Consider the following 24,095-nt stretch of genomic DNA (forward strand, 5'->3'; position numbering starts at 1 on the left):
TCTACACCGCAAGTAAACCTGCAGTCAAGATAATAGATACCCCAAATCATTCACGGATAGGGGATAGCCGATTGCGCGTATCTGACGGCACGATTGACCATCGAAAATGATAGGCAGACCCCGACGGCTCGCAATTGGAGTTGGGTGCAATTGCCCTGCCGCCTGCATGGCGTTCTGGGCACCAGATTCAGGCAGGTACTCCATGCAGTGATGTGATGATCGACGCCGTCACGCAGCTCACACCTGCCTTGCAGAATGATTGACGAGTGGCCCCCAATTCCGAGGCCGTCATAGTCATACGCACCATTGTCTGATTTTCGAGGCCCGCGAGGTGCGTGACAGGTTCAATGCTAACCCCACCAGCGGCAAATGGCCTGACAAAGGAAGGAATCTCGAGGGCGGATTCTGGACCCTCAATTGTCTCGCAACTCACGCATAAATATTAGATAATTTGATTGACTGGCGATATGGTAAGGACCTTGATGGACCTTGTTCTGCGAATAGCCACGAGGTGATTTTAGGGCCACTGATACGCGAAGATATGACAGCTGGACGGACTCCCGCGTAAGTGAGTGCCGGGCGCCGCGAGACCCGCTGGCCACGGGTCCCTTGCATGCGGTTTTGAGATAAGTCGCCCTACAGACCTCGTGCTGTTGACGAGTGTCGGGATTGCCGCTTATTTGGCGAATCAGCGGGAGCAGCGAGGGCACTTGACGCTTCAAGTTTCGTCAGAGTGAGATGTAACATGTCCCATCTTAACTGTTGAGGTCTGCGCCAGTGAGACCCAGTACCGTGGGCTACTGGGCGGCAGACGCTGGGGGTGCCGTTGCATATCGACGGAACGTGACCGATGATATCCAGGTCGACGATGCATCGCCGGTGCTGGCAGTCCATTTGGCGCATCTCGAACTCGAACAGGTATGTGGCGGTTGGTCAATTAACTCAGTGATGGTCATTCAGCGTCGGCAGGCACCAACTCGAGTAATTGGAGCCATGGTTGCAAAGCACCTACCCAAGGCGGGATAGACTGCGATGGAGGTTTCTATGAGTAATACTGACGTTCTGAATCTCAGCCATCTTCACCACCACTGCCCAGCCACTGCATCACTACAGAGATATACCAAACCAATAATGCCAGCAGTGGAGCGCGAGACTCGTGGATGCGGCCGTCTTGGACACCTCTTGGGCCAGTTGGAAGCTCGGAAGCGAGCAATTAAGTTAACAAGCTCGACATTCTGAAACACGCTAGAGCTCTTCATCTCCGGGGCCCCTCTGCAGCCAATCATGCCAGTCGGTACCGTCAATCGATGTGACCATTGCCGCAACTATTGACCAGGTAAAAATAGGCTTTATATAGTGGCATTCTTCGAATGTTGGAAGGGCAACGACTGCGAGGATCCAGACTGGCGGATTCTACTTTGGGTCTTTTATCCGTGATGAATGCTCTGTATACGGCATAGGAAAGTCAACAGAGGCAAAGGAGGGGTCGTTCATAACTTCGTCGCCACATCTGAGGCATATATCGATCGATTGCCGATAGCTTCAAGGGATTCCAAATCGTATTATTCCTGAGTCTGGAACCCGCTCCACGTTAACGAGATACCATCAAACCACGCCACAACAGACTCACCGGAGACCGCTAACCAGCGACTCGGAGAGAAACCGACTGTTTACTTGGCGCATCCCATCAACCTGGAACATGGGACTCCATATCTCCATAGCGGCGGTATCACCATCAGGAAGATAAAAGGTGCGTGTCGTGTCTGGCCAGGGAAAGAATTCCCGCGGAAGCTGCCATCAGTTCCATCAGCTCCATGACGCCAAACCTGGGGAAGGACGAGAGTCGGCAGTGTTCATTTGCCGCTTCAGGAAGGTGACTCGAGTCATGGGTCTCCATATCTCCATGGAAGGACTGGATCAATGAATTCCCGAGCGTCGCACAAAGCACGTGCTTCAATAGTCTCCCACAGAAAGGCTGACTGATAGTGGGCCTCCTTCTCTCGTGCAAGCCGTTCCCACAGTAGCGTGCATGGTGGACTCTTATCCGCCCTCTAGCCAGCACGTGCTAAAACCGCCGTGAGCTCAAGTGCCATTCCTTCCAAGGTCCCCGTCCAGATCTATCCCTCGCCAGGCAAGATGCTTGCCTCGCGACCCACGGTTCAAGAAGAGAAGAGGACCCCTCGTGGGCCCGGAATCTTTGTTCAATAGTGGTTCAGATGAGTTGTATACCCCCCAAGGTCCCTCGCCTCGGATTCGTCTAATTCTTCTGCATCTCGATCGGGCATGATTCACGGCTATCGTCTCCAGTGCGCGAATTCATCAACACGGTCCGATGTCTATCAGACCCCATCTCCAGACTCTGAGTCGGGAACTTCCGTTATAGGCCTGCGAGAGGCCAAATTTTTTGAGGGTCCGGCTTTGAGTTGAAGAGCGGAGACGAGGAGCGTATCCAAACGATACGGAATACGCAAGCCAGTGACATCGGAATCGGAATTTCTGCCAGACGAACCACTCCGCGCAAACGCCACCATCACGGCGAACTCTGTCATGTCTCTGGCGACAGTAGTATCTAGTGCATATGAAACGAAGGTACCTTGAAAAACTCCGACTTGACAGCTTGGTTGAAGGTTCTCTATTTGGCGGACGATCATCGCGCCTTCCGATCTTCGGTCCTTCACAGCCAACCTAGTCAATCCTTTTGGGATCCAGTGTCACTTTTGCTTTTTTTTTTCTTCCTCCAACACCAACACCAAGCGCTTTACCCACCAAGAGTTGGATGATAACGGAAATCGCAGTGTCGAATCGCAAAGCCAGGACTGCGCGGTGGCTGTAAACTCTATCTACGAAGGAACGGCTCCAGGCAGCGGACACTCCACATGAGATTGCAATTTGCGATGGATCGAAGGTTTTCTGCCCCATCGCGGAAGCAGAGCCACCCCGCCTCAGCACCATCAGTCCGTCACAGAGTGGGAGTTCACGACCTGAACATGGGCCAGCATGCAGGCTGCGTTCCAGACGGCACAATCATAGATCATCCTGGATCCGATTGCTTGTCATCGACCTCGTGGGTCGACCTGAACCGTGGTCTTGCAGCATGCACGGTCAACTTTGCAGTGTGCACGGGACAAAGCGCACGTTCGTCGTTCACGGTTCGTGTCCAGGGTGCAGTGTCCCTGTTCCTCGGACCATGATCGACGACGGCTGGACCAGCGTCCAGGCTTCAGGTCTTCAATTAAACTATGCCTGTGAAAGCGGGCGGTGTGACTGCGCTGAGCACGACCTCCCGACTTCTCGAGCTATCGATCTATCCACTCAAGAGCCAAATGAGATTATGAGCAGCGCCATACTTTGGCCCGATTCAGCTTCTTTGGTAGCGGGTCGTCAACTCGTCGAGTCACAGACACAGCCGGGACAGCCAAGCTTGGAGTTTGAACTTCAGGCTCTTCAGCCCTCAGGATCGAAGGACGGACCATCGCGGGCAAGCCCGGATTCACCCAAAGGCAAGCCGGCGAGACCTAAATGCAAACAGCGCAAATTTGATGTTCGCCTCCCATGCGCCGCGCTTCATGAAGCAGCACTACAGATGACGACTGTGTCTGCTTTGAGCATTTAGGATGAACCACAAGACTCTCGGTGTTTATCAGGACACTTACAGAGTCAAGCACTACTCGTTGTCGAACTGAGGTACGTTCCCCGCTGTCCAAACATCCTCGTATAGCAAATTCCTGGTGTAACAGCGTACGTAATTGGCTATGTACTTCTTTACGTAGAAACGCTACTCAACCGCATCAAGCACATAAAGACGCTCAGGTCTAACTACATCGCTCCTGAGCATTTCTATCTAACCCAAATTCACACCCGAAATATCCATTTACTCCGTAGCTCTCCCTTTCGGTCTCCTCTGTCTTCCATACCTACCGTCCGTATGAACTACTACGAATATCCACAATATCTCAAATCCAAAGCAACATACCACAGCTGAGCAGTAAGCAATTACTGAAGCAATATCCCTTCCTTCTTAGTACAACGCTCTTCCTCTCCCTTTGCCTTTTTACTCTTTTTCAGCAAACGCATGGTTATATCTCTCCCGAAGATAACCGCGTCGCCGGGGTGGATGGTGCTCCCCTCTCGCTCAACCATAAGATATATAAATATATACAGATGCATTATTCCACCCCCAACGAGTCTTTGAACAGGTAAATGAGAAATCATTCAACTATTTATTTCAGATCGCCGCGAGTTCATGTTCAGTATTGTCTAGTCGGGTTCTCCAATGGGTCGCTCGACTAGATACCTACTGCAGCTGAGTACATGTTACATAGTGATGGATGAGACAGGAACTTCACTACAACTACCAAAAAGTACCAATTTGTCTACCGCTATCTCTGCTTCTACCTCAGCATGGCCACTACCGCTACCAGTACTACCACTATCTACCAGACAACCAAGACAATCAACCATAAACATAAACTCACCAGAAAGCACAAAACACCCTCAGCCCCATCTTTTCCCACCTTCCATCGTCCAAAACAGCAGCAGCAGTACCAAAAAGCCTTATCTGCACCCGCCATGAGTCAGCACACCACCACACCATCAGAGTCCATATATCCAGTAAGAAAAAGTCCGTATATCGCGCAAGCAGTCCCAAGAAGAAGAGTATCCCCCGCTCCGGATTGGTATTCAGCCTCAGCTTCGAGATCCGATCGCTTCGAGCGAGGGGGAGCAATCATTAGGCATCTTCACTCCCGCTGGTCGTTGGCCCTGTATAGGGAAGTGCCGCGTTTGCAATCTTCTTCGCGCGCCGCCGATAATACACGCGCTTCACCCACTTCCATGCCTCAACGCCTAAGAAGAACAAGAGCGCCTCGACGAAGACAATGCCCCATTCCCAGCTAATCCCGGTATGTTTAAACACGACCGTGTTCAGGACAGGGATATAAAGGATCGGGAAGATAGTAATCCAGCCGGCCATGATCGACCAGAAGAGGAATTTATTGCGCCAGACGTCGTGCGCCCACTGCGTGAAGTACTTCTTTGATGCAGGCTGCATGCGGAAGAAGGAGAGGCGTAGATTGACCATTTCCCAGGCTAGGAAGAGCGCGAACCAGGTTAGGCAGACAAAGGTTGTAGCGCGGGCGCGGTAGACCAGGTCGCAGTCTGCGGAATACTCGCGGTTGCATCCGGATCCTAGATTGCCGTCGCCAAATCCCCACATGCGCAGGGAGAAGGCGGAGAGGCAAAGTGCTGCAGTCCAGAAGCCGTAGACGAGGATATCGACCATTATTTCGGGGGTGAAGATTCCTTGCTTGGTTTGGGGTGGGCGGTTCATGATGTCTGGTGCTGCGACTTCCATGCCTAGGCCCATGTCTGGCATTCCGGAGGTGATCATGATAATCCAGAGGATTTCGACAGGGGCTAGAGGGAAGACAGATTGGCCGTCGCGGTCTTTGAAGGCGAGTCCGATAAGGAGTGTGCATGCCTGCGCAATATTCTCGGCGAGTAGGTGCAGGACGAACTTCTGGATGTTATCAAAGATGCGACGCCCTTCTTCGACAGCGTTGAGAATAGACGCGAAGTTATCATCTGTTAAGATAATGTCTGAGGCGTCTTTTGCGACGTCCGATCCAGCTTGGCCCATGGCTATGCCGACGTCGGCATGCTTAAGGGAGGGAGAGTCGTTAACGCCGTCGCCTGTCATTGCTGCAAAGCGGCCGCGGCGGTGCAGGGCGTTGATCATGCGCACTTTTGTCTGGGGAGCACAGCGAGCAATGACTAGCGGTAGAGTTGGAAGAGCGTCGATTTCATCTTCGGACAGTTTATCGAACTGTGCGGCTGTCATGACCATGGCGTTGGCCACATCGGCACCAACGGTGGACATATCTGCCGGGAGGATACCTACTTGTTGGGCAATCGCCTTGGCTGTGCCTGGATGGTCGCCGGTCACCATGTGCACTGTTATACCTGCTTGGTAACAAGCCGAGATTGACCCCGCAGTCTCAGGACGCGGCGGATCGTATAGCCCGATGAGGCCAAGGAAGCAGAGATCCTTTTCGATTTCTTCGCGGTTGAGATCAGATCCTTCGAGGAGTCGGCCTTGTTCGTTGTATGGCCGATGAGCCAACGCCAGCACACGCAGTCCCATCTTGGCAAGCTCCTCCATGTTCTGGAATATTTGATTGCGCATTTCGTCTGTCAGGGCGATTGGGGAAGAGGATTCTTCTTCCCAGACTGCAGTTGTACAGGCATCAACGATCCGCTCGACGGCACCTTTGGTAAAAATCATGCTGTGCTCGCCCTCTTGGGTGACTTTACTGAAGATGACTGACATCCTCTTCACGGTTGAATCAAATGGGAATTCCGCATTCTGGTGCCACACAGCTTTCGAGCCCTTGGTCCACCGGTCGCGATTCCAGTTGAAGCGCGAGGCAAATACCTCGATAGCAATCTCAGTCGGCTCGCCTCGTGCACGCCAGTCTCCTTCTTCAGACTTGAACACATGAGACAAATTCGCCATGGATGCGACGTCGAGAAACTCTTCTAGGGCGCGGTTGCCGTGAACGAGGGCTTCCACATTCTCAGCCACCGGGCCCTCCTTCTCATCGTCAAAGTTCAAGGGAGACAGCGGAGTAAAAGTAACGTCGCCGGTAGTTGGATTGAATGGCTCGTTCGAATTGCCGACAGAGTAGGTACCGCGCGAAGGTATCCAGGCTTTCTTGACCACCATCTTGCCCTGAGTCAAGGTACCGGTCTTATCAGAACAGATATTTGTAACTGCTCCAAGCGCCTCTAGCGAGTCCAACTTGCGCACAATAACATTCCGCTCGACCATGCGTTTGGTGCCAACAGCCATGGTGATCGTGAGCACAACAACCAAACATGCAGGGATCATACTGAGACCAGTCCCAACAGCGTACAGGATGACTTCGTTATTACTGGAGAACAGGTTGGCTGCCATGACAATAATGGCAAAGAGCACAGCAACGCCGAACAGGATGATTGCAAGTTTAGAGAGTTTCCGCTGTAGCGGAGTGCCCACGTTGACTCCGAGGAAGCGTCCTACCGCGTCGGTCCCTGTCAAAGTCCATGCCTCAATGTACCAACGCTTCTTAGTCTCTCCGTTAGGGCCTTGCTTGACGGGACGGCGTTTGCTATTTGTCGCGCGGAGGGCAGCTGCGATAGAGCCAATCTCTGTAGCCATGCCAGTGTTGACCACGACACCTCGCGCACGACCACGTGTAACAGTACTGGAACTATAGGCGATGTTCAATCGGTCACCTGGGCCAGTGTCCTCTTTGAACGTAGAGTCGCATTCTTTCTGCACAGGAAGGGATTCACCGGTGAGGAGAGCTTCGTCTGTCTCGAAGTTCACAGCTTCAACCAATCTACTCGAGTTAGACGTAAGGTCCTCAGCGATGCAGGTGAAATTAGGTGCTCACCGGATATCCGCAGGTATAGTATCGCCAGTCCTCAACTCAACCATATCACCGGGCACAATATCCGTAGACGGAACCGAAAAAGTCTCTCCGTCTCTCGAAACAGTCCCAGTAGGCGAGCTCAGTGAGTGCAAAGACTCCATAGTCTTCTCGGCCGCATACTCCTGGAAGAAACCGACGACGATATTCAGAACAATCACGGCAGCAATAACGCCACCCTCAATCCAGGATTGGATTCCGAAACTGACCGCCATGGCCAGAATCAACACCTGTCAACGACGAATTGGATCAGACTCTGGGAGCTCTTATACGAGGGACGACAGGGGACAGAATAAAGTGGGCCGCTTAACTAGCATCATTGCATTGGCCACCTGGCGCACGAGGATCTTGATGACTGAGACGCCTTCGCCCTCGTCGAGCTTGTTGAGACCATACTGCTGCAGACGACCAGCAGCTTGGTCTTTCGTCAGGCCCTCGTTGATTCTGGTTCCAAGTTCTTTCAAGACGACCTCGTATGGGAGGCAGTAAGCCGGCTGGCTCAGAGGAGCATGACCAGGGCGGGGGCCGCCAGGGTTGTCGGCCTTTTCGTTAGCCATTGCTTCAAACTGAGAGAGTGTGATAGCTCTTTCAGATCGAACTCGAACAACAAGGCTCCGAAAAGAGTGATCTGAACGATACCGGCTTGGGGGTGATGAAAGGAAACAGGGACTCTCAGCAGGATCTACTCAATCTTATAAATGTGTAATGACGGGAATAAGCCTGTCTCTGCCGGGCAAGCGTATAGAATTTTCATCCCCACCATGAAATGGAGCTTTAACAGTAGCAGCTATTGGAAGAGGCGATGCAATCATCTTGGCGCCCAGATCCTTTTTACGTTGGCACCCTGGTCTGGACAGGACGGAAGGTTGGAGAGATGGTTGGGCAGCCAACCAGACAAGATAAAGCGTAAGAGTATCGTATTGACCACGGGGGACTGCGGGATCCAGAGAAGCCGAGCCAAGGAGCCAAGCTAGCCCGTTGTTCGCCAATTGCTCGCCAAGCGTGTAGCTCAATCAAGAGGTTGCACCGGCCATGATATAACCCGGACTCGAGCAGCGCTTGGGGTAAAGATAGCCGTCGAGAGCAGGCTTGATGAAATCCGATCATTGTAGTGTGCAGCAATCGCGGCATCAGCGCGTCATCATGCATGTTCCGTTCTGTCAGCGTCAGAGTAAGTTTCCCCCGCACTGGATGGAAGTTGGAACTGGCCAGGTTGAACCGTGTCAAAAGCAAGTCGCCCCATAACACGACAAGAGCACGTGCCCGCATGCTTAACATGGTTGGCCCCTGCTCCCTTGGCAGTTGCCCCGTTGCCCTTGGCGAGTTCTGGAAAACACCACCTGCAGCCTCGATCTTGGAGTATCGAGAAGGCTATCGCCAGATCTAGACATCACATTGCCAGGCTATATACTAGTACCGAAGGAATATTCTTCCCTCCAATCATCATACAGACATAGGGATGGGATATACAAAACGCCCAAGAATGCACATCTTCTGCTATTCCTACAGTCGCCAAAAAAGTCAGGTCTTGAAGAAAAGAAAAGTAGACATCGAACGCGGAAGAGCCGACTCCGTATATCATCGTCCCTGTCGCGCGCTCAGACTGGCAAAGGCATCCGGGCTATGCCGTCCGGATTGGAACCCATTAATATCCACACTTTGCTGGCTCATATGGCTGCGCATAAATCCGGGGTTGGCAGCTGGGTTGGCGGAAGTCATGGGCATGCCATACGCAGGTTGTTGAGTCGGCACATGGGTGGGTTGCTGTGCTCCAGGGGCAGCGAAGCCCATGAAAGGATTCCGAGATCCAGCTGTCTGGTCAATTGTTGGTTGGGGCTGACTGTTATAGTCTGTTGATGTAAATGTAGTCGGTTGCGGGTTCTGGGCCTGGCCAGGTTGTAGACCTGCTCCGAATTCTGCCGGAGGCTGGGCTTGTTGCTGCTCGGGAATAGCAGGAGGCGGCGCGGAGAAACTGTACAAAGCGAGAATGCTATTCTTGTCGACTCGCCCCGTGGGTTGCTGGCCAAGGGGATGAGCGGATTGCGGATATCCAAAGGGAGATTGGCCAGGATACCCAGCCAGTGGCGTATTCGTTGCACTCATGGATTGGAGAGTATTGAATGGGCTCTGCCCAGGCTGTGCTGGTTGCGTTGTCTGCAAACCGAGTTGCGGCTGCTGGGGTTGCTGTTGCGGCTGCTGTTGGAATGGAGATGGCTGTCCAAACGGTGATGTTGTTGACGATAAAGGTGGCATCGTGTTTACATGACGGAGCGTCGTGGGGTAAGTAGATCCAGCGGGCTGGTTCTGGTTCTGGAAGGGCGCTTGCGGTTGTTGCGTGGATGGCTGGCTGAAGAAGGGGTTCGTTTGAGCAGAATAAGGGTCTTGAAGGGTGTTCAGACTGGCTTGCGGCTGAGCTCCAGTCTGGAAGAAAGGGTTGCTCGCATTGTCAAGCGGCTGCGGAGAGGAAACGAAACCGCGTTGTACTGGGGCAAACGGAGAGTAGCCACTTTGAGGAGCTGGATTCTGTGTGTTTGGGTATCCCCCGGTGGAATGTGGGAACAGAGGCTGGGCCACTTGGAGCTTCTGGAAGGATTGCTCAAGCGATTGTGTAGCTGGCTGTGGTTGAGCCTGGGGTTGCGTAGTAGGCATGCCAAAAGGATTGTAACTCTGTCCATTCGCCTGCGCAGGTTGTGCCGGCTCCTTTGCATCCAATTGATCAAAGGGATTAGCTGACACAGATGCCCCTATCGACGGTGTCGTAGCAGCCGGAGTCCTGACTTGTGGCGTCTGCTTGCCTTCTCCCACCCTCACCAATGTCTCAACAGTCTTGTCAAAATTTCCGTCCAGTCCCTTGAGAGCCGTTGCATTCCTGCGCTCGTTTGTGAAACCCATCTCCTTCAATCTAGCAAGCTTGAGATCAAACGATGAGCGGCGCGAGTCCGACACTGGCGTGACAGGTGATTCTGGGCCACGGTTGGCAGTAGAATAACGATTGAGGTTTGTGGCAGAGGAGGCAGACCGAAGACCGAAGCCGAACGGCCGAGCAGGTTTCGGGGGCAGCGGCGGAGGCGAGCCCTCTGGTTCCGGGGATTTTGTATAGCTAGAATCCTGGCGGCTTGGTGGTTTTGGCCTCCCAGTCTCCAATGACCTTGTTTGATACTTCTGTCGGATAAAACGCTCCATGCACGCATCGGATTCATCGATATCAGTCGGAACAGGCGGCTGGACGTTCCTGGGGTTGTAGATTTTATTCACGATAGTATTTCCGTGCGTCCTCATGTTCTTGAGCAATTCCTCATCAGCCGACTGACATCCATAGGGGCATCTTGACCGGATAACTCACATCGACGTGTTCCGTAGACCAAGTATCCATACTCAGAGATTTGACCTTTGATATATGCGTCCCCATCTTCCTGTGCAGGGCTGCACATCGCATGCAAAGGAAAACGCCAATCTATATTCGCCCATGTCAGTTGCTTCGCCGGAGAAATCTAGTTCGCGTCCGATCGGAGTACATACATTCCAACTGGCCCATCCTGTAAAAATGCAATAACTGATTAGCATTTGAAATCATTAATTGCTGGTACTAAACCGGACTAACCTGGATTCATCGCCGAGCAGTCAGCACATCGATCGTTTCCAGGAACCGACCGGATGAGGTCCTGTAAGGTACGCTCATTGCGCTGCTGCTGGCGTTTACTGATACCGGCCACCATATTGTGGGCGCTTGGTCCAGACACGCTCTAGAGTAAGAATAGGGACAGGTACGGCCTGGGGGTTCGTGGGCAGGCGGCGGGTGTGGTCTATCGCGATAACGGGTCGAATGGAAGAGCGGATAGAATTAAACGGCAAACCAGCAGCACATATTTACAAGGGGCGTGCATTCATAAGTCAATGCAAGAGTGATGATAGGGAGAGAGAAGGGAAGAGAGATGGTGGGCAGTAAAAGGAGAGACTGGCCGAGTTGAGCTGCGGAGGACGGAGGTGGGGAAGAGCCTGCCGCCATCTGGCTGACCAGGCCACGCACTGAGCTGAGCCTTGACTGACAATTGGGCTTTCCCATTCTTTGGCGCTCCAGTCAGCATTTCAGGCCTGATTACTAGTCCCTCTAAAAGAATTTCGAAGCATTGTCGCAAATAAATTCAGGAACTAAGGGCAGTGCGGCGCAGAACCCTTTTTTTCCATATAAACTGAATACTATAACGGGCCGGCCCCGGCCACAAGAGGAGCATCTAGCCGCCATGCAGAGTCCAGCCCAGAGCTTTTGCTCAGAGACGCGGCGTAACAGCAAGACGATCATCAGCTGTCATGCTTGGCCCAGTTGCTATCGACTTCAGAGTGGAATCGCTACGAGAACCAAAGTCGGCGAGGGCTGGCTGCCATCTTGAAGCCATCCAGAGAGGACGTAACCACAACCCTATTCTCGACCAAGCATCTGATCATTCTGGCATGAACCCTGCCCGCTTGTTGATGAAAAAGCGACTACTATACGTGGGTAAATATAAAGTAGGATGTCTGTCACGAGCAGCATGCGACTCCGTCCACCATTGCGCTGAACCTCCGAAGAAACCCAGCGCGGTAGAGGAGTCTTAACTTGCCCAATGACAAGAATAATCTCGTTCGCCAATATGACCTACCATCCTATGGAGATAACCTAGAAAGATTACAGGAATTGGAGGTTGATTATGCGTCCTGAGGTATGAAAAGTGTAAAGAAGAAAGAGAAAAAGCCGCGTGCAAATTTTGGCGGACAGATATACAGCCGATGTGTCACGTGATGTTGGTGCCTCAGGTCGACTTTTTGGTCTCATAGACTGTTCCTAATCTCGTACGCTACAGAGGTAAGTTCTTTACGAAACAGTTATATGAGCTGTAGAATCTAGAACAGTGCTTCGTAGAAGTTTGGGTGTCGTGAAAGGCAAGTGTCGAGATTTCATTCTTCTATTCTTGGTTTCGCGAAATATATATTTTGGAGAACTTGGGAGGACAGCAGCTTAGCGACACACGATTGAGGCTGTCACCACCACGTAGGGTGAAAGACTGTTCGAAGATACTAACATCCGCACCGAGCCCCTATAAAGCCTACTGACTAGATAAACAGTACAATCGAGAGCATGATCGCCCAATCGTCTGCACTCCAGCCAATGTACATCGGAAGATCACATGACAGCAGACAGCAAGCGAAGACACCCCTCACGTGACTTAGCGCTAACAGCGAAATTTCTGCTGAGCTGCTCCTCTCTTTCGCTTCAAAATTTCCCACCGTCCATCTTCCACCAACCTTGGATTTTCGCATTCGGACGCGTGCTGAACTCTTGATGATGAGTTCCAGCGATCGGTCGCATGTACAGATTGGATTAGCTTACAGTATCATTGATAGCTTCTCGGCCGTGTTCTCGGCCTCCAACCACACAGTGAGCGTCTAGCCTGACAGTGGCATAGAGGCGTACTCTTTTTTTACGTTCGTTCAGTGGGAGATCAAAACCAAACAGTTTTTAGCAGAGCTGCGTCTACTCCACCCTGGTGTTTGTCATGGTTGAACAGCAGGACTATTTTTACGACGGACATCTCAAATATAAGTTTCTCAATATTAATGCCACCTTTTATACAGCTGTTTTATTCTGTTTTCGTATCTGTACTCCGTAGATTCTGCCTTAAAAAGTCGTATAGACCTATTCAGAGCATAGTTGCCTTCGTCTGTCGATGCTCCTGCTAAACATAGCAGCATGAAAAGGTGGTTGCAGGTGACCTGAGGTCAACTTTTAGCTCGTGCGGGACAACTCTGCTTATATAATGGGCTTGGCAGCCATGTGACCTACAACTAATCTTTACCAACCATGAAAAGCATGAAAGGCTGGACATTACTGATGAGTAAGGATGACAGTCGCGGAGAAGATTCGGCATTTTCCGTGAGTCTGGCTGGCCAAAGAGGTGGTGGCTGTTAATAATCAGTGGGACAAGAGCCCCATATCGTTCATCGCTATGGGGCATGGCATTTACCAACACCTCGGTTGCTGATGTATATCGACTGCGACAGAACAGTCCATTTAACCATGCTCGAATTTCTTCATGACTAACAGCAGTAGACTGATTACTTTGCAGCAGCTAAGGCAACATCGACCCATGGACCAGCAATGGCCTGATCCATGATGCGTATTGCCACGCATGTTTGCTGGACTCCAACGGGAATCGGCACCCCCTGTGCAGCGGGGCGGAGAAGGGCAGAGAAATGCGGAGAGAGCGCCATTCTTGACTCTGCTGCTGACTCAGTTGGAAAGATCTGGCTCCAGAGCTCACCAATGTGGCCCCAATGATTGGTGAGCGCTTGTTCGATGGGCTTCGGCTCTGGGGAGACTCTGGAACAGTGTTTATTAGTCTGCATTGTATCCCTGTTCCCTCGTCCTGCGAATTCCGACACTCCTTCTCTTATCATCCTCCTCTTCTCCTCTTCTACCTCTTTGTCTTGTCTTTCCTTCTGTCCTGGCCGCTCCTTAACTTGATTCTTCACCATGGCATCAGCTGCTCGATCTGCATCCCGCGCTTTGCTGCGCTCCTCCTTCAGACCAGCTGTCCGCAGCTCTCGCGCTGCCCTTCCTCAAGGCTTCCGCGCTGCGTCCCGCCGCGGCTATGCTTCGGAGGCTAACTCCGGCAAGTCCTCCAACACCTTCCTGTGGGCTGGTATTGCTGCCGCAGGTGCTGGTGGTGCATACTTCTACCTAAAGGGTGGTGATGCTGCCGTCAGCTCCAAGACTTTTACTCCTACCCAGGCGGATTACCAGAAGGTGTATGATGCCATTGCGGATCGTCTCGCTAATGAGACCGACTATGACGATGGCAGCTACGGACCGGTAAGCTTCCCTGCAATTCCCTTTCATCATCCACAAGACCATGGATCTGACTGTCGTCTGTGTATAGGTCCTTGTCCGACTGGCCTGGCACGCAAGTGGTACCTATGATAAGGAAACCGGCACCGGAGGTAGCAACGGCGCCACCATGAGATTCGCTCCCGAGTCTGACCACGGCGCCAATGCCGGTCTCAAGCACGCCCGCGACTTCCTTGAGCCTATCAAGGCCAAGTTCCCTTGGATCACCTACTCCGACCTCTGGACCCTGGCTGGTGCCTGCGCCATCCAGGAACTTGGCGGCCCCAACATCCCTTGGAGACCTGGCCGTCAGGACAAGGATGTTGCCGCCTGTACACCCGACGGACGTCTGCCCGATGCCTCCAAGGACCAGGGACACATCCGTGCCATCTTCGGCCGCATGGGCTTTGACGACCGGGAAATGGTTGCCCTCTGCGGTGCTCACGCGCTTGGACGTGCCCACACCGACCGCTCCGGCTTTGACGGTCCCTGGGACTTTAGCCCTACCGTGTTCACCAACGAGTTCTTCAGACTGCTCGTTGACGAGAAGTGGCAAAACCGCAAGTGGAACGGTCCTGCCCAGTTCACGGACAAGTCTACCCAGACGCTGATGATGCTTCCTACTGATATTGCGCTTGTCAAGGACAAGGAGTTCAAGAAGCATGTTGACCGGTACGCCAAGGACAGCGACGTCTTCTTCAAGGAGTTCTCCGACGTCTTTGTGAAGCTCCTTGAACTTGGTGTTCCCTTCACCAGCAAGGCTGAAGACCGATATGTCTTCAAGACCTCTGAGTAGAGGATTTCATCCTGTGCTTGCGTTCGTTTTGGTTAATCTTGGGTTTTGGGTTCCTGTTCAGCCATGATATTTTTTCGCCATTTTGATGCCACATTTTCGATATCCGACTCACTTGTCATTTTTGGACGTTTTCGGCCATTTGTGCCTGGTTCATTGTCTACTCACTAGACTGTACTACGATGGGATAGATTTCCTAGTAGAGGTGCACAATATATACGAATTTTTCATTGCTTCGTCCCGGGCGTAGGCATTGCGCACATTAGCATGTAGCCATAGAAGTAGCAAAAAGGAGCCTTGTAGGAACATCTGAATTTTTCTTGTCAAGTAACTTGAACTCGCTGGTGGAGAGGACGTGGTAGGCTCACCTGGCGTGCGGCGCATATGTCCCTTCAATTTTCTCGCGGCATCTGAGGAACTCCGCATCCGCAAATCTTTCTTGCCCGCGCAACAATTGATCTACAGCCCTCACCAACTCGCCCAAGGGGCCTCGCTTCCGCTTACTTGAAGGACAAGAAAATAGCAAACATAACAAAGCTTCGGTTCCATTTCGAGAAATTACTCTTCCGCTCGAAACCAAAGCAACCCCCTCGCTCAGGGCCGGGCAAACGAAAAGAAAATGACTCGATCCTCAGCCGGCCCAGATTTCTACGAAATCCTAAACCTTCCCTTCCCCGGCTCATCATCGAATACGAAACCCGCAATCACAAAACAACAGCTGAAAGTCGCTTACCATAAGGCTCTCCTAAAGCATCACCCGGATAAAGCTTTAAGCGCGGGCGCGGGCGCAGTCGCAACCACCACCACCACTCTCCCCTCCTATACGCATACCTATCCCGATCATTCGCGAGCAAGCTCGCACACGAACAAACCCATAACAGTCGATGAAATCACAACCGCATACAAAACCCTTTCTGACCCCTCCCTGCGCGCCGAATACGATCGCGCTTTGCGGCTCGATCGGGATAGGGTTGCTGGGTGCGAGGGGAAGGGCAGGACGGTCTTCCACACGGGTTTGGAAGTCGTTGATCTTGAGGATCTGAATTGTGAGGAGGGCGAGGAAATGGATGTCTGGTATAGGGATTGTCGGTGTGGTGATGAGCACGGGTTTCAGCTTTCGGAGCGGGATCTGGAGCGCGAGGTGGAGGCTGGTGAGATTGTTGTTGGGTGTCGTGGGTGTAGTTTATATATGAAGGTTTTGTTTGCGGTGCAGGATGATGGGGATGAAGGGAAGACGTGAGAGTTAGGGAGGCATGTTGTTTGCTTCTTTACTTGATTCTTGTGACGAGAATCGCGAAGGCCGACACGGCAAGTTGGGAAGACCACTGGCACTGGCACTTCTACATGGACTATGCCGCCTTGGAGTCTTATCGAGAAAGGCTATTGCATCCGGTACGCGCATGGCGAGGCGTGATACCGGCCGCTGCGGTGCTGAGGGCAACGAACTCGACAGCGTCCCGGCATAACTCACTGTGGGTTAGTGAAGTCCGAACCAAATGCTCATCGGTTGAACAGGTGTCATGATGCCGCATTTGGACCTGCTTAACCATTTGGTTACCGCAACAGAAAGCATTGTCAGATCTCTGCTTCTGACAATCCCGCCTTATACAGATACGGCGTCACAAAAATGAAATGAGCTCCCCGTCAGCGAAATAATAATAATTCAATACAGCTATAGAGATTCTGGGAACTGTCTATCCTCTTATAGATCCATTTTTTGATAAATAGTACGTACTGTTGTTGGTGAGCAGGTACGACGGTGATGACAGTTCCGCTCACCGCGGAGTCGGAGGGGCTGATGACATATACAGAGCAGCTGTCAACATCAACATCAATTCTTCATCTTCCCCTTCCTCAACCCATCAGCCTTTTCAATCGCTACAATGGGATCTCCCATCCACATCTCCTCCAAGGAGCAGTTCAACAACCTGTTGAGCTCCTCCACGTTCGTCGTCGCAGACTGTGAGACCTTTTCCTCTTTGTTGATCCCCCGCTTCTCATCCCCGAGTCCCGACCCCTCTTCGACCGGGTTCCTCATCCGCCGCGTACAATAAAATTCCTGACATGTTCTCTGCATCCTTTAGTTCACGCCGAATGGTGCGGGCCTTGCCATGCTATCGCTCCCGTTTACGATCAGCTCTCCGCGCAGCTCTCGCGCCCTAATCGGATCACCTTCACCAAGATCGATGTCGACAAGCAGCAGGAGATCGCCAAGGCATATGGTGTTACAGCGTACGTTTCCTCTCTTCTCTAAGAAGCGAACTCATATGCGGGGATTTGAGACTCTGATGTGCTGACACTGTCAGCATGCCCACATTCATCGTCTTCGAACGCGGCCGTGTCGCAAACACGATCCGCGGCGCAGACCCCACGAAGCTAAACCAAGTCATCCGCAAGCTCGCCACCGAAGCGAGTAAGTCCGACGACTCAGACAACGCCCAAGGCGAATCTTCCGGCTCCGGCGGCGTATGGATAGGAGCCGCTACCCCCAAGGGATACAGCGACATCACGGACCAATACGACCCGAAGGGTCTCGAGCTTCTAAACCGCGACAGCGAGTTCGGAGTTGCCAGGACACTATTCGAGCCGTCGAAGCCTTCTTCGCTGAGTAATGGGAAGGGCAAGGAGACTGGTTCTGGTGCGAAGGACTGGGTCGAGAGTGACACCGACGAGCAGCTGATGCTTTTCGTCCCATTCAACTCGACGCTTAAGGTCCACTCGCTCCATATCACCTCTCTTCCTCCCTCTGATGGAGATGACGACGAGGTCCCGATGCGGCCGAAGACAGTCCACCTCTACACGAACCGCGCGCATGTGCTTGGGTTCGACGAGGCGGAGGACATTAAGCCTGTGCAAGCCGTGACGCTGAATTCTGAAGACTGGGACCCCAAGACCGGCACCGCCAAGATCGACTTGCGGTTTGTGAAGTTCCAGAGCGTTTTCTCGCTCAATGTCTTTGTTGTTGATGGCGACGGTGACGGCGAGAAGACGCGGGTAGACCGAATCCGCATCTTTGGTGAGGCCGGCGTGGGAAGAGAAATGGGCAAGCTGGAGAAGATTGGCGACGAGCCGGGAGAATAAGCCACATGCAGCTATGGAAATACTACCCATGCGAAGCATCAACTAGACTACGATTACAATTACAAATGACAATGAATCCATGACCCAAAAAACCGTAGTGAAAAATCTGATATCATATTCGCTATTGGAAAACCCTGCCTGTAGGTGGATCCAACACAGGAAAAGATTACTGCTCCATCATCATCAAGACAGAGGTTTAGAGAGTAATGTCCGATCCCAAACCAAATGGTCTCATCCTCGGATAAAAATCAGAAAGACCAATAAAGTAAGAACCGGCGTGCAATTCCAATCTTCTGTGACGCAACGGACACCTGGGTTACATCATTGAGGTTTAAGATGTCCAGGCAACACGGGTGAATAGTTGCGTCGCCGCACGAAGAAAGGAAGAAGAAAAAAATGAAAAGGTTGCTGCGGCATGCCGCGTTTTATGGTGGTTTGGCCGGGGCGGGTTATCCTTTTTTCCGTTGGTGACTGTCAGAAGTTTTGGTGGGATTACGTAACATTTGGAAGGCGCTGGCAGGGATGGGAGAAATTTTTTCTGAGGGTTTTCTTTTCTTTCTCTTTTTCTTTCTTCATAGGTCTATGATGAGATTATTGGATGTATAACATATGATAGGAAGAGACTGACTCCCTACTGATCATGGGAGATTGATCTTAACTCCATCCACTGAGACCTTGTCCACTTCGTTTCGTTTCGTGCTTCCTCTTTCCCAAACCGAAGCTGTGTCTGATAATGGTGTTACCCTTGACATCGGGCATCCTGCCCCAGCCCCTTTCCTTATTTTCCATGTCTTGCCCAGGTGCTTTGCCGCACTTGCCGTTTCTCATTGAACTGTAGCCACTAAACTGACGTCGGTGCAAGGTTGATATCGAGTGGTCGTTCTGGTCCTGATATCGATACCTCCATGAGTGCAGGAGCTTGGTTTGGCATGACCTCAGCGCCTGGGAAACCAATTTCCTGATGATGGGGAACCGGTAGAATTTACCAAGGCGCTGTTCACTCAGATCTAGTGGACGGCTCTTGATGTCGAGGGATTGAGTCAGTCTAGACTAGGCTTGCTGTACGTAGTACGGAGTATGTAGGACCAGACACCGAACGGCGGCCCAGATGCCAAAGGCAAGCTTCATTCACAGCCCGCCTCGCATTCCCAGGGCTGCCTTGGTGGACTGCTTCAAGTGCGTATACCAATTGCCATGGAGAGCGAACAGCTGGCTACCTAGACCCGTTGGCACACGATATGGTTAACCGTGGCCGGGATGGCTAGGGGGATCAAGCCGGTCTTGAACGCGAATGTTTTAAGAGTTCGTCGGCTACTCACAATGGGAGGTTGTACGGGTTGCGAGTGTGGGCGAAGATGGGCCTACCTGCTGGGAAACGACGAAGAAGTTGAATGCTAGCTACCTAACTTATATTGAACTGGGTATATGAATGAATCTTGAATTTCCGAACATGAAAGCTGCTGGATATCTTCCCAAGCAAGCCTTACCAACTTCATGTCATAAATCGTCATGACTCGTTATTATGGACATCGACGTCGACGTCGTCTTCATCATACGAAGGCGTCACGACATCCCCAACCATAACTGTTCCCAGTCTCGCATCAGTCTCATCCTCAACGTCGTTCTTGTCATCATCCTCACCCCCATCCACCGCGGAACACACAGGCGAAACATGCCTCCCAAACAGAATCTTCCTCCCGACCTTCCTCGTCTTCGCCAACGTCGCGTACGGCTCGTCACCACGTACCCCGGTGTACTGATCAACACAAACCATCTGGCACCGCTCGCAGGAACCCAAAACGATGAATTGTAACTGTGGCTGTGGCTGTGATTGTTCAGGACCTGTTTCGGTCCCGGTTCCGGGGCCGATGGTTAGCGATGACCAGGTATCCTCGATGTATGGGCGTTCGGCGGTGGGGATTGTTTCTGCGATGACAATGTTTGCGCGGAAGACGTCTGCCGCTACGGCGGTTGGTTTTTTGGGACCTAGGGTGGGTGACGGAGAGGAGGAGTTTGGATGTACGTTGTTGGAGGAAGAGGATTTGATGAATTCGTTGAGGCGGTTGACGGATGAGCGGGATATGAGGAGGAGGGGACTTTCGTTTGAGAGGAGGATGGGGGTTTGGGTTGACTCTGATTTAGGAAACTGAGGGAATGAACCGGGCATACTGGGCCTGGGAGACCGGGCTGCCTGGCCGAGGTTCTGACTGTGTCGTTGGCCCCTGGCAGAGTAAGACCTGGTAGAGGACTGAGGCGGGAATCGAGCTAGTGTACAGGGTACACCGAGGAAGGATGTGAAGAAGTTAGAGACCGTCGGCGAGGTGTATGCCTGCAGGACCACCTTGTCCCCGCAGACAGTGGAAGGCTTGGAGGCATTTTGACATAGAGATGTCGTGAAGCAGTTGGAGTTGATAATTGTGCGACTGAGGGGTATTTCCAATGCTTTACCTTGTGATGGACGTGCATCCCCGCAAACTATGCGCAACATTCCACGTCCAAGATCGAGTGTTGGCCGGATGAGCGCCATGCGAGGGTACCTCTTCTGGTTGAGGGTTACTCCTGTGCCCTGGTGAACCAGACACCACTCCCGATCCCAGGCGAGACCCTCTCTCCGCACTTTCCAACGCTGTCCATCTGGGATTCGGAACGCGCCACAGCTTTTGATAGGGTAGACGGAGAGACTCTCGACGTAGAAACTGGGCTGTCGGGGATGTTGCTGTGGCAGGGACATGCTCTGCATCAGCGGTACGACTATACCCTCTGGGGGTTTATCCACGTAGAACTCCTCAAGGAAGGCCATGAAAGAGTCGACGTCTCTTTGACTGCTCATAGCACCTAGGCTGACTCGTAAAATGCCAGTCGGGCGCTCATCCATGATATCGTGATCGTCTCCGCACCGCATTCCGGCGGAGTAGTGGCGGAGCATATCTGTTCCTGTCCAACCAAGGCTGATGGCTGCACCACCTGGGTTGCAGAGTGTTCCAGATCTGATTTGAATGTTCTTGATGCTTGCTAGCCGTTCGACTTCTGACTTGCCAATCCACATACCGCGGCTGTTCCGTAGATTGAAAGCGAGGATTGGACCCTGAGTCGAGGGATCATCGTAACTTGACTGGGGCGAAGTGTAGAGCCGACATACTTTGGCTCCGTTGTAGTGTTTTAGAGCAGTCATTCGATCGTGCAGATGTTTTGCAAGGTGGCGAGTATGAGAAGAGATATTCTCCATAGATCCATAGAGCCGACTGTGTGTCTCAAGTGCTGAGTTGAGGGCAATGATGTTATGGAACTGAAGCGTTCCATCCTCGAGCCTTTCATGAATCGAAGACCGCTTTTTGGCGTGCCATGGAGATCCATCTGTCAAGACCATGTCGACCGTACCACCTCCAAAGAACTTTCGGCTTTCAAAGACATGCCCAGCATCTTTGCGAACAATCAAAGCACCGAGATCAGGAAAGCCGAAGATCTTGTAGAAGCTGAGGACTGTAAAGTCCGGGGCGGCCGCAGGATTGCTTAAATCGAGTGGAGACGTTGAGACAAGAGAAGCTGCATCGAAAAGTGTATGCACATCTCGTGTTTTTGAAGACCGGCTACGTATTTGCTCACACCAGAGCATCGAACGTCGACGACCACTCATATTCGACTGTGCTGGAAAGGCGAATAACGCAGGGACCCCCCTGTCCTCCGAACTCAAAGATGATATCCACCCGTCCACCTCTTCGTCATGCAAAAAGCACCTCGATCCTGCATTCGCAAGTTCCCGCGCTCCAACAAGGCTCGTATGAGCGTCCACATGGTATCCGTACCAGAAACCCCGCGGTGAATCTCGAAAGGCGTCTGCAACCAGCTTGATCCCAGCGGTGGCGTTCGCCACGAAAACAAGATCAAAGTGATCCGGATCTGCGTTGAAGAAACGAAGTGCTCTTAGGCGAATGTCATCTACTCGCTGGGTTGATAGCTGCGACGACGTAGACATGGAATGAGGGTTTCCATAAAGATTCGCCATCAGATCCTGGCTGAACGAGTCGATCAGAGATTTTGCATAGAGCGTTGTGCCTGCATGGTCGAGGTACGTTGTGTCTACGTCGAAACTGATTAGCGCAGTCATCCATTGGGGGGCGAGGTTATACTGACCTTCTAGCAAGGGATATTCGCGCTCGCGGATAGCGTCGATGTCATCGGAGTATCCTGAGCAGTATGATGCTGGAAGCTTTGTGCTGCGCTTTTCCGCGCTCATATTTGCGGTTGCCATGAAAAACTTGCACAGCGTTGTAGCATCTTTGTCTTATCGAAGGTAACTAGTTGTTCATAATCAAGAACGCAGGTGGCGAGGTCTGGGGAAATATGAGGAACAGCGTTGGCTTGACCAATAGTGGGGAGCTCCAAAGTCGGGGAAGGAGTCTACATCAACCACGGTCTAGCAATGCAGTTGCCGGTATGAATAAGTATCATTGGGGGTGGGGATGAGGATGAGGATGAATCTCAGTTGTCTTACCGGCGGTTGCCGACGGAAGAGTTCAGCTTGAAGCGATACAAAGGACGGGCCCGACCGAGGCTCAACCACTTCCGCTTGACAACTACAAATGTTCTACAGATGTCTAGTTTGTTATTCCTTTTGAGACCATTTGTCACCAAGCAAGGTATATCTACTACTGCGTCGCGGGGGGGAAGATCAAGCTCCCCACTCTTGTCCACCGATAAGCGTAGTAGTTGGATGTGGAAATACGGCGTGACCACCTGGGCATATTCCTGGCTGACTCAAGATGCTTTCTCAAGATTGGAGATCTTGAAATATGGTGTCTCGCACACGCATTTATTTGAAAAAATTCAAAGCAGACATCTATTGGTACAGTACATGCAAGCAGAATTGAAATGAAATTGACCCCGATGCCTTTCATAAGCTGTACAAGTCGAGGACCAAAAAACCATAGATAGTACATTATAAAACCCGGAACCCAATGCAGCAAAGAAGACGATGGGATTACCGTCGTCTGGGCCACTTCTTCCATCCACGACCGTGACCTCTCTGTATAGTAGGAAATCAGTTAGCAATTTGACCCAAATCGAGTGTAGAAAACAAACGTCGGAGCGTAGACTCACCTGCTTCCACAACCGAACCATCTCCGGCATCTCCATCATCGCCTTTCTCCTATCCTCCAGTCGTTGCTCCATAGACCTCTCCCATCCGTGACCCTTGACCTTCTGCCCGATACCCGTACCCTTGATCTGCAGACCACGCTCCGCCCGTCTCGTTTCCTTGTATTCTGTGCTCTTTTTCCCCAGCGGCAGCAAGGCTTCAACATTGTACTCGCGAGCCAGCTTGACCAAGTCCGCCTGCTGGCGTAGTCCATAAATGGGGCCAAACCATGTCCCCGTGCGGTAGTTCTTGCGCGGGAGGAACGGGTTGGGGTATTTGGGGTCGGATTGGAGGAGGGCACGGGATGCCGACGGCGCCCTGGGATCCTCGCGTTTAGATCCCTTTGCTTCTCTGTTGGGGGTATAGGGTGAGGGAAGCGCTTGTGCCTCTGGTGCCGGTGGTGTATCTGAAATCGACTCTGGACGTGGTGCGACGGCCGCGGAGTAGTGTTGGGGAGGATAGCGAGCGAAGAAGTTGCGGAGGCGAGAGGGGAGCTTGTCGAAGGCGCCTTTGGCGGCTTGTTGAACTGTGGCCATTGTGTGAGTTCGGCCGACGATTGGAGTGCACGTCAATGTTTAATTGACCAGCTGGGTTTTGGGATGGACGATGCTCTCTATCGTTTGGAGTTGAGAAATTGCAGAATCGACGCTAATCCAGATTCGGGGGCGGAACAAAAAAAGGGCGCGGTTCCAGTTCCCGTGGCTGGGGATCGTTCGGAGGGCTTTCACTCTCTTCGTTGGACACCGATAGCTT

At 52.2% G+C, this 24,095-nt stretch overlaps 9 protein-coding genes across 9 annotated transcripts; 4 read left to right on the plus strand and 5 right to left on the minus strand.

The window, feature by feature from the left end:
• The first annotated feature begins 4,151 nt into the window (after window positions 1–4,151).
• BDV17DRAFT_85955 (uncharacterized protein) lies at window positions 4,152–4,651 on the plus strand. Its single transcript, XM_073765246.1, has one exon. The coding sequence runs from the start codon at window positions 4,274–4,276 to the stop codon at window positions 4,571–4,573; it is 300 nt and encodes a 99-aa protein (XP_073615688.1). The 5' UTR covers window positions 4,152–4,273; the 3' UTR covers window positions 4,574–4,651.
• On the minus strand, window positions 4,652–8,166 carry BDV17DRAFT_85954 (cation-translocating P-type ATPase). Its single transcript, XM_073765245.1, has 3 exons — window positions 7,784–8,166; window positions 7,437–7,702; window positions 4,652–7,382 (listed from the first exon to the last, which is right to left on the minus strand). Exons 1-3 carry the CDS (start codon window positions 8,027–8,029, stop codon window positions 4,730–4,732), a joined length of 3,165 nt encoding a protein of 1,054 aa, XP_073615689.1. The 5' UTR covers window positions 8,030–8,166; the 3' UTR covers window positions 4,652–4,729.
• BDV17DRAFT_85965 (uncharacterized protein) lies at window positions 8,167–8,900 on the minus strand. The gene has a single exon (XM_073765247.1). The coding sequence runs from the start codon at window positions 8,748–8,750 to the stop codon at window positions 8,304–8,306; it is 447 nt and encodes a 148-aa protein (XP_073615690.1). The 5' UTR covers window positions 8,751–8,900; the 3' UTR covers window positions 8,167–8,303.
• On the minus strand, window positions 8,883–11,272 carry BDV17DRAFT_85952 (putative GTPase activating protein for Arf). The gene is made up of 4 exons (XM_073765244.1): window positions 11,074–11,272; window positions 10,992–11,008; window positions 10,816–10,926; window positions 8,883–10,754 (listed from the first exon to the last, which is right to left on the minus strand). Exons 1-4 carry the CDS (start codon window positions 11,186–11,188, stop codon window positions 9,051–9,053), a joined length of 1,947 nt encoding a protein of 648 aa, XP_073615691.1. The 5' UTR covers window positions 11,189–11,272; the 3' UTR covers window positions 8,883–9,050.
• A 2,176-nt stretch (window positions 11,273–13,448) lies between these two features.
• BDV17DRAFT_262987 (peroxidase) lies at window positions 13,449–15,360 on the plus strand. Its single transcript, XM_073757850.1, has 2 exons — window positions 13,449–14,319; window positions 14,387–15,360. Exons 1-2 carry the CDS (start codon window positions 13,981–13,983, stop codon window positions 15,128–15,130), a joined length of 1,083 nt encoding a protein of 360 aa, XP_073615692.1. The 5' UTR covers window positions 13,449–13,980; the 3' UTR covers window positions 15,131–15,360.
• A 213-nt stretch (window positions 15,361–15,573) lies between these two features.
• Window positions 15,574–16,369, plus strand: BDV17DRAFT_262988 (CSL zinc finger-domain-containing protein; the record flags this gene model as incomplete). Its single annotated transcript, XM_073757851.1, has 1 exon — window positions 15,574–16,369. The coding sequence occupies exon 1, from the start codon at window positions 15,747–15,749 to the stop codon at window positions 16,365–16,367; it is 621 nt and encodes a 206-aa protein (XP_073615693.1). The 5' UTR covers window positions 15,574–15,746.
• Window positions 16,370–16,884: 515 nt separating this feature from the next.
• BDV17DRAFT_262992 (thioredoxin-like protein 1) lies at window positions 16,885–18,714 on the plus strand. The gene is made up of 3 exons (XM_073757852.1): window positions 16,885–17,089; window positions 17,212–17,359; window positions 17,434–18,714. Exons 1-3 carry the CDS (start codon window positions 17,011–17,013, stop codon window positions 18,206–18,208), a joined length of 1,002 nt encoding a protein of 333 aa, XP_073615694.1. The 5' UTR covers window positions 16,885–17,010; the 3' UTR covers window positions 18,209–18,714.
• Window positions 18,715–19,375: 661 nt separating this feature from the next.
• hxB (putative molybdenum cofactor sulfurase protein (HxB)) lies at window positions 19,376–22,628 on the minus strand. Its single transcript, XM_073765248.1, has 2 exons — window positions 22,340–22,628; window positions 19,376–22,285 (listed from the first exon to the last, which is right to left on the minus strand). Exons 1-2 carry the CDS (start codon window positions 22,455–22,457, stop codon window positions 19,716–19,718), a joined length of 2,688 nt encoding a protein of 895 aa, XP_073615695.1. The 5' UTR covers window positions 22,458–22,628; the 3' UTR covers window positions 19,376–19,715.
• A 558-nt stretch (window positions 22,629–23,186) lies between these two features.
• On the minus strand, window positions 23,187–23,878 carry BDV17DRAFT_291187 (mitochondrial 54S ribosomal protein mL59; the record flags this gene model as incomplete). Its single annotated transcript, XM_073762076.1, has 2 exons — window positions 23,187–23,231; window positions 23,306–23,878. The coding sequence occupies 2 exons, from the start codon at window positions 23,876–23,878 to the stop codon at window positions 23,187–23,189; spliced, it is 618 nt and encodes a 205-aa protein (XP_073615696.1).
• Window positions 23,879–24,095: the final 217 nt, after the last annotated feature.

This window comes from Aspergillus undulatus, assembly GCF_047715775.1.
Source record: "Aspergillus undulatus strain CBS 261.88 unplaced genomic scaffold BDV17scaffold_23, whole genome shotgun sequence".
NCBI classification, from domain to species: Eukaryota; Fungi; Ascomycota; class Eurotiomycetes; order Eurotiales; family Aspergillaceae; genus Aspergillus; species Aspergillus undulatus.

Excerpts from the sequence above, each read along its gene's own strand:
- BDV17DRAFT_85955 (XM_073765246.1), top strand. The coding sequence starts at position 4,274 with ATGGGTCGCTCGACTAGATACCTACTGCAGCTGAGTACATGTTACATA.
- BDV17DRAFT_85954 (XM_073765245.1), bottom strand. The coding sequence starts at position 8,029 with ATGGCTAACGAAAAGGCCGACAACCCTGGCGGCCCCCGCCCTGGTCAT. Across the intron at positions 7,703-7,783 it reads TGGCCAATGCAATGATGCTA|GTGTTGATTCTGGCCATGGC; the intron begins GTTAAGCGGCCC and ends CGTCGTTGACAG. Across the intron at positions 7,383-7,436 it reads ACTATACCTGCGGATATCCG|ATTGGTTGAAGCTGTGAACT; the intron begins GTGAGCACCTAA and ends TAACTCGAGTAG.
- BDV17DRAFT_85965 (XM_073765247.1), bottom strand. The coding sequence starts at position 8,750 with ATGTTAAGCATGCGGGCACGTGCTCTTGTCGTGTTATGGGGCGACTTG.
- BDV17DRAFT_85952 (XM_073765244.1), bottom strand. The coding sequence starts at position 11,188 with ATGGTGGCCGGTATCAGTAAACGCCAGCAGCAGCGCAATGAGCGTACC. Across the intron at positions 10,755-10,815 it reads GGTCTACGGAACACGTCGAT|AACATGAGGACGCACGGAAA; the intron begins GTGAGTTATCCG and ends GAATTGCTCAAG.
- BDV17DRAFT_262987 (XM_073757850.1), top strand. The coding sequence starts at position 13,981 with ATGGCATCAGCTGCTCGATCTGCATCCCGCGCTTTGCTGCGCTCCTCC. Across the intron at positions 14,320-14,386 it reads ACGATGGCAGCTACGGACCG|GTCCTTGTCCGACTGGCCTG; the intron begins GTAAGCTTCCCT and ends GTCTGTGTATAG.
- BDV17DRAFT_262992 (XM_073757852.1), top strand. The coding sequence starts at position 17,011 with ATGGGATCTCCCATCCACATCTCCTCCAAGGAGCAGTTCAACAACCTG. Across the intron at positions 17,090-17,211 it reads CACGTTCGTCGTCGCAGACT|TTCACGCCGAATGGTGCGGG; the intron begins GTGAGACCTTTT and ends TGCATCCTTTAG. Across the intron at positions 17,360-17,433 it reads AAGGCATATGGTGTTACAGC|CATGCCCACATTCATCGTCT; the intron begins GTACGTTTCCTC and ends TGACACTGTCAG.
- hxB (XM_073765248.1), bottom strand. The coding sequence starts at position 22,457 with ATGGCAACCGCAAATATGAGCGCGGAAAAGCGCAGCACAAAGCTTCCA. Across the intron at positions 22,286-22,339 it reads CGAATATCCCTTGCTAGAAG|ACACAACGTACCTCGACCAT; the intron begins GTCAGTATAACC and ends GTTTCGACGTAG.